Source organism: Cynara cardunculus, assembly GCF_001531365.2.
Source record: "Cynara cardunculus var. scolymus isolate 2C chromosome LG 8, CcrdV1, whole genome shotgun sequence".
In the NCBI taxonomy this organism is placed as follows: domain Eukaryota; kingdom Viridiplantae; phylum Streptophyta; class Magnoliopsida; order Asterales; family Asteraceae; genus Cynara; species Cynara cardunculus.
Window position 1 is genome coordinate 18,318,702 of NC_037535.1, and position 7,950 is coordinate 18,326,651.

Here is a 7,950-nt window from a genome sequence, read left to right on the forward strand (position 1 = left end):
AACTTGCTGATTTGGACACTAATAGGGTCATTAAAGGCAGGTAAATTTACGGTATTAGATGCTTGTGAAACTAATCCATCTCTACGCCCTGTTGGCACCCGCCAACCAATTCCACCTGCCTGCAAGATGTCAAGCAAACGGATTAAAGACCACAGTGGAGCAATATACTACAGCTTTTGCCGTAGCAGAACCAATTTTAAAGCATGGCAAAGATATGTAAAAGTCTTGAATTCATCCAACAAATGTGTATTCATCCACAGTCTTGGTTTTTTTTACCCAAAACCATGTAAAAAGCTTTTACTTATTGACACGTTTTTTCAAACACCCGTATCTTATTGTAGTGTTCTTGATGCACATGACACCATGATAGAGTGTTAAGAGTTTAATTACCAGGACCACAGCATCACGGGCTGCAAGAGCAAGAATATCAGCACAAGAGACCACTCCAGGACAGGCAGTTTCGATCTGCAACTTTGCAGCGTCAATAACTTCGAATCCTACCAAGGAGAGGTTGGGTGGCGCTGTCCTTTCAGTTGATGGGCCGGAAAGTAGTACAGACGCATCACAACCCAAGACAAAGCAGTCGTGGAAGAACATTCTTAGTAAACCAGCTGCCACTGCAGGGTTGCTTCGGAAAGCAGACTGAACCGTGGTCTGGACTATGGTTTGGAACGTTGGACAAGTTGTATCGTAAAAGCCAATCCGTGTTTGACCTTGTGCCCCGGTGGTCAGGGTGGCTAACAGGAGACACAACAAGATGTGCATTTTGTTAAAAGAAGAAACCATCTTCATTAGTAATATAAAACAGTACGTATGATGCTTATCGTGTTCATGAATTACTGGGTTTAGTAGTTCGACATGGTGAGTGATAATATTATGGGGGATGTCATTTATATTCATTAAGATATAATGGGTATAAGAATGTAAGTGGTCCACATGAAGGATGGAGAAAGAAAGATTTTAGAACTTCTTGACAAGTGGGATTCAACTAGTCGATGGCAATAAATATTTGATACAGAAATTGATGTTTTTAATGTGAATTCTTTTAATAACTTGATAATTTGTAAGAATTGTGAGCTTTATTTTAAGCCATTAAATTCTATTAAATTAGAAAGTTAGTAATTTTGATTTAAATTTTAAGTAAACGGATATTATGGGTATTTACAAATATCCTCTCTTATCTCTCTTCTTTCGTTAATCGTTAATCACCAGCTAATAAAAAAGAAAAAACATTTTGTGAATTTTTTACTGGTTTGAGTTGTGAATACTATGAACAACAATATATTCGAACAACAAATGGAGACCATAGTGGATGATTTGTGAACTCCATGTGAACAACCTAAAGGGACACTTTGTGAATAACATATGTATGGACTCCAATTGAAAACTACAACGGATATTTTGTGAACACAACATGAACAAGTTTAAACATCATGTGAACACCGGTTATTGTTAACACCAACCATTGTTCTTCAAAGAAACCAAGTGCACTCAAATGATTCACTTTGTGAACACCTTGTTCACAAAGTGAAATTAGACTATGTTCACGTTTACTTTGTGAACAATAGGAGGGAGAAGAAAAAGAAGAAGAAATGGTGATGTCACACCTGTTTCTCTAAGCTAATTAAGCTTTGACAACATATTCGTAAAAAGTAAAAACACAAAGATCATCAAGTTCTAACAAGAATTAAAAGGTGGAATCAGAGTTAAGAACATTATATCTCACTTACATTGGTCCTAATAAAGCTGTTAGTCATTCTTCAAAACACTAAAAAAATGTAGTTTGTGGATATATAATTTAACAACCAAGTTTATTACTTATGATTATTCCAATCACGATTTGTTCTTTAGCAAAAAAAAAAAAAAAAAGAAGCCTATACTTTGTAATCTTAGGGACCGTTTACCAAACACTTACCCAGTAAGTATTTACTGGTAAAATTTAACACTATTATTTATTTACCGGGTAAGCGCTTACCGTGATAAGAGTCGTCACCCTCACTTACCGGGTAAGACTTTTGGTCCTTGTCTCGTTCTTACCGGGTAAGATTCTTGGTTTTCGTCATATTCATCCAGTAAGGTAATGTTACTTAAATATTGTGGCTGTTAGGGTTATACTTTATATTCTCAAATAGATCAAGATTAAAATGAAGACAATTAAGTAATCTAATTTCTAGACAGTCACTTCAAATCTTAATGAGTAAATGATGGTTTTGCCTTATTCTCATGGAAAAGAGAATGAAACATGATTAGGTGAAAGAAAAAAGCATATATAATGGTGCAAGTAGAAGTAGGATTGTAGTTCAACAATAATGGAAGCCCAAAAGTAGTATGTAACTTGACAACTAGTGCATTAAATATATATATGCCAAGAACTTGTGGTCGTTTTTTGGACGATTGAAACTTGTCTCCTGTTGTCGACAACCACCATTAAATAGTAACGATCTAAAATCCAAGCAATCCTCACGTTATATGTTCTTGTTGAATCTCTCAAAATCCTAGTCGCCCCACCTTCAATATAAAGACAAATTCACCACAGGGAAGTGGAAATAATTCCCAATTAACGTCGAGTCATATGGATATACGGATGGATCTCTTTGTCGCCATCATTTCACTACAAAACAAGTTGGATATCTTAGACGGAAATTTGCATCCGAAATCTGTCAAAAAGTTCAGTGTTCGACAACTTATTCCGATGAAAATATTTGGTGAAAAAACAAGATTTTCAACTGAATTTAAAACTTTTTGATGGAACCCAAAATATTTTCGATGAATGATCCCGTCAAAAAGCTCATGAATGTTTTCGACGTGTAGAGATTGTCTTTTCGACGTGTCTTTGGTCAACCATAGTTGAACATTTTTAGCGGATTTCCAGGAAATCGCTAAAAGCGGTTGTACGTAAAAAAATCAACAAAAATTCATCTTTTTTTTGAAAAATAAATTAAAAGATTTCCCTCTAAAATGAGCCCAAAAATTTCAACAATTTTCTCCCTAAAAAAATCCGACCTATATGCCGAGTATTTCAATAGTGTTTCTTCATGAATTATTTGACAAATCAGATATTTTGAAATTGCGATATAAATATATTAAATGTTATTAGGATAAAATGTTTAGTTTGTCACTTTTTTATTAGAAAAATAGTCATAGTTCATAGTTTTGTTCCTTCCCTTTTCAAGTTTTAATTAGTAGGAAAACCATAAAAATGTGATATGGGATGTGTAGAAATGGATTTTCATTGAATCAAACTTGTACAAAATACATGCTTGTATAGCATTCCTATTGTATCTATACATTTAAGAATAAATCAAAACATTTAAAGTATCAATATATCTTTTTGTTGACTTATGTAAGCATAAGAGAACTTATACGAGTATCTCCAACAGATTTCCTAAAATTGCTTCAAAATGGAAAAATCAAAAATTGAAATCTCTAAAAATAATTTCATTCATCTTCAACAGATTCTTGTTTTAGAGAATCCAACACTGATTAAAAAAATATTATTTATCTCTATAATTAAATATATACTTTTAAAGTTTCCTACTACTGGTAAAAATATATTAAAAAGAATTTCTCATACATGGTAATCATTTTTAAGGTAATCTACATACTAGGAGAAAAAACATTTCTTTTCAACTTTCTCCATTTTAGATATTTTTAGGGAATCTGTTGGAGTTGAATTTAAGTTCAAAATCTTCATTTCTCCATTTTGAAAAATCTGTAGGAGATGCTATTAAACCACGACCAAATTAAAAATACATACACTATTTAAACTTAAAACTCAAAACCCTCTTAAAAATGGTAGAATATATAGATCGAAACCTTGGATAGGGGAAACCTACATAACATTATATGGTGACATGGGCCACTGTTTCATGATTTCGTCATAAGGGGGAAAAATTACGTCTGTTAATTGTTTTTGAAACTGAAAGCAAGTCTTTAACGGTGGAGTTGGAAAATGTTGCTCACTTTGTACAAAAACCTCATTTGCAAGTCCCACTTTTATCAAAGTTCTTAATTTTCATCTTAAATTTTGGTATTTTTTGTATACCTCTTATATTATAAAACTATTTAATAGCTAAGACTCAAACAATGACAAAAAAACCAACCTTTCAATTTTCCATACTAATACTTTGAAATATTTTGTGTTTTTATAGTCAAATTAAGCAACCATTAAATATTTTCTTTGTCCATCTATGCAATGGATGACATGTTTGTGCTTGAGAAAGCATTTAAATTCACAATGAATTGATTGATTTGCACAATATGGAACCATTAATAATACTGAACCAACTAACATTTATATTCCCGTTTCTTTTCAAAGGCTCGTCCACTTATGAAAATATCTCCAACAGATTATTTATAATTTTTTTTTAAAATAAAAACCAAAAAGTTAAAATCTATTGGAGATGCTTCTAATACCCATCAAAGCACCCCCTAAATTTTTATGATTTCAAAATCAATGTATTTTTGGAGTTCTACCCTAAGTTTGCTTAAAGTCTTATAAAATATTAACAAAGGTTTAAATAAAGTTGGATTAGTAATCAAATAAGGAATTCGATGAAAAAAAAGATCGAGATGTTATTAATGACTGAACAAGGATGATCTTATTTATGATCGGTCAATCCGAATACATCTTGCAGTTCATCCAAGTTACCGACACAAATATTAAATGATAAATTAAATAAACCCTCATCGGTTAAACCAAATGATGGTTGATCATATTAGACGTTGAACAAAATCAACACATTTCCAACCCATCTAATTTTATTTAATCTTTCCTTTATGGGAAAGAAGATGATACACACAAGTACACAACTGATGCTTGATCATTTTACATATTGAACAATATAGTCCATTTAATCTTTCCTTTTTAGGAAAGATGAGGATACTAGAAACATATTATTATGAAACGACAAGATGATGAAATTTAAAAATGAAGGATACAAGTATATATTATATGATCTGCTGGGCTTTGGTATACACGCATCTCTATGAAACCCCATTGTGATCAGTTGATTGCAGAACAAACTCTACGGATTTCTCCTTGACTCCCTGTTTTCAACTCAGTATTACCCAACTTCACCATGGCTCTTGCAAACTCATCATTGAAATTTAATGCAGGTACCCCCGCAGCTCCTGAAAACCTCTGTACGAATGTCTGTGTTGTCGGGTTACTCAATAACTTTGCATCGGATTCAAGAACTCCCCGCCCATTCCTCACGTTTACAAAGTAGGACGTGTCGAAGCGGTTGACACTGCCTGTATCAAGGGCCACACGTGTCGACGCATTACCACCATTTGGGCAAAGTGCTCGGAGCTGGGGAAGGAATGCTGGGTTTATATCGGGGTCAGGTTGGTTGGTACCACTGAAATTGTATAGTCTATAGCTGAAAACTGCACAAGCTGCAGTCCCAATCGTGTGTCCTCCTGGAGAACACAAAATTACACAATTTAATAAGCTATTAAACGTGTTTTGCATGTAAAAGTAATTATCGTGTGCTTTATATATTTCGTGCTCTACTTACCAACAAGAGCAACAAGATCTTGGGTGTTCAGATTTTTATCAGCAAACTTGCTGATTTGGACACTAATAGGGTCATTAAAGGCAGGCAAATTTACAGTATCGGATGCTCGTGAAACCAATCCATCTCTACGCCCTGTTGGCAGACTCCAAGCAGTTCCACCGGTCTACAAGATGTTAGGCAAAACGATTAAAGACCACTGTTATACGCAATATAATAGTTTTTATAAGACGTTAAATATTTCTAATAATCATAATAAGATATTTTTTAGGAATCATTAAGTTATGCAAACTAAACACACGCATATATCCTATAAAAATGTGTCATATTAGATGTTACAACATATTTGCTCGTACTAACAAGGTTTTCAAAATTATTTTAAAATAAATTCTCATATTAGTTTTTTATAAAAGTGTTTGATCAACATCTCCTTTTTTGGAACACTAGTTTTGTATAACATTTTCTTGTTCATATAATTCATATATAAATACTATTATATCGTTTTATTTCGAAATTATTTAAAAAACATGTTAGCGCATTTATATGGATGCTACAAAAACCCAACAAGCTTTTTCATTCGAATTATTAAGTCTCCGAAGTTTTTTTATTTGAATAAATGAATCATCGAACTTAAAAAAAATTAGTTATCTGTATCATTTTAACCCAAAAAACTATCTGAAACTGGTTAAGAAGGTTTTAAAGTAAAAAAAAACTTAATTAGTTTTGTCGTACGTTATTCGTTTTGGTGTGTTTAGTCATCTATGATTAGGCGTCCATTTGTTGTTCAAACATGTATTTTAATCATATATGATTAAATGCATGTATCATGTGTGTAATCATATATGATATTTAAACTTCCATTACAAAACTGAGGACTATCAGCGACAGAAAAAACCGTTGCTAATGGTAGGATCCGTCTCATTTCCATCACTGATAGTTCGTGGGCAAGAGGGTCGTGGGTGATGCTATCAGCGATAGAGTTCAATGACGGACATAATTATCGACAGATCAACGACAAACTAATTTAGCTAAGGATTAGTGACAAATTAATTCAGCGACGGATTAGCGACAAACCAAATTACCAACTGATCGGCGAGGGTCTTTTAGCAACTGATTAGCGATGGACTCACCAAACTTTACTGACAGATTTTCGTCATTGATTTGTTGCTAAATTTTAATAATTTAAAAAAGATAGAATTAAAATATTTTTTTTTAAATAATTAAACTTTTATTCAAATTACAGTTGATTGTATCATATACATATTCCATACTACATTTTTATCGATACTAATTAGCGACGGATTAACGATAGATTATTGACAGAATGGATTTTGGGCCATAATGTCGCTAATTAACGACGGATTAGTGACAGACAAGCCAAAAATCCATTCCATCTCTAGTCCGTCGTTACTTAACGAGGGATTAGCGACGTATAGATTTTTGGCCTATCCGTCGCTAATTGGCGATAAATTTCTTCCGTCACTAATACTCAGTTTTATTGTAGTGTTCTTGTCATCTCACAAATCGGTCACCTTCTCGTTTGAGTCTGACCTTGTATATATATATATATATATATATATATATATATATATACACAGAGAGAGAGAGAGTAAAGCATCATGCGAGAAATTAAACATTTTATGAGAAATTAACATTTTGCGAGAATGCGATAAGTTTCAATATTATATATGATTACACTTTTTTAATTTGTTTAATCATATATGATCAAGCGTATATGTATTGTTAATGTAATATGTGTTTAATCATGTATAACTGAACTTGTGTATCATGTGTGTAATCATATATGATACTAAAACTTCTTGAATTTTCGCAAAAATGTTTAACTTCTCGTTTGAACGTGCCCTATATATATATGAGGTCACTTGAAGTGAATTGACATCCTATGATTAAAACCGATTTTATTGTAGTATTCTTAATGCACTAACACCATGATAGAGTGTTAATTAAGAAAGCATTCATTTACCAGGACCACCGCATCACGAGCAGCAAGAGCAAGAATATCAGCGCAAGAGACCACCCCAGGGCATACGGTTTCGATCTGCGTCTTTGCAGCATCAATAACTTCGAATCCTACCAAGGAGAGGTTGGGTGGCGCTGTCCTTTCAGTTGATGGGCCCGAAACTAGTACAGACGCATCACAACCCAAGACAAAGCAGTCGTGGAAGAACATTCTTAGCAAACCAGCTGCCACAGCAGGATTGGTTTGGAAAGCAGACCGAACCGTAGCCTGGACTATGGTTTGGACCGTTGGACAAGTGGTCCCGTAAAAGCCAATCCGTGTTTGGCCTTGTGCCATGGTAGTCAGGGTGGCTAACAGGAGACACAACAAGATGTGCATTTTGTTAATGGAAGAAGCCATCTTCATTAATACTATAAAACAGTATGCATGATACTTTTCATGTGTATGCTA

General features: G+C 33.5%; 1 protein-coding gene across 3 annotated transcripts in view; it reads right to left on the minus strand.

The window, feature by feature from the left end:
- The window catches only part of LOC112516536 (peroxidase N1-like), an 8,710-nt gene extending 795 nt beyond the window's left edge, over positions 1 to 7,915 (minus strand). Inside the window, exons 1-3 of one of the 3 annotated variants that reach the window (XM_025123623.1) lie at positions 7,504 to 7,915; positions 5,523 to 5,685; positions 4,774 to 5,424 (exon numbers count right to left, since the gene is read on the minus strand). In XM_025123623.1, the coding sequence (XP_024979391.1) occupies positions 5,006 to 5,424; positions 5,523 to 5,685; positions 7,504 to 7,905 (984 nt within the window). In that variant the 5' untranslated portion in view covers positions 7,906 to 7,915 and the 3' untranslated portion in view covers positions 4,774 to 5,005. Of the gene's footprint in view, positions 120 to 390; positions 813 to 4,773; positions 5,425 to 5,522; positions 5,686 to 7,503 lie in introns of those variants that run through there. The other 2 variants (XM_025123624.1, XM_025123626.1) reach the window with 2 other exon arrangements.
- Positions 7,916 to 7,950: the final 35 nt, after the last annotated feature.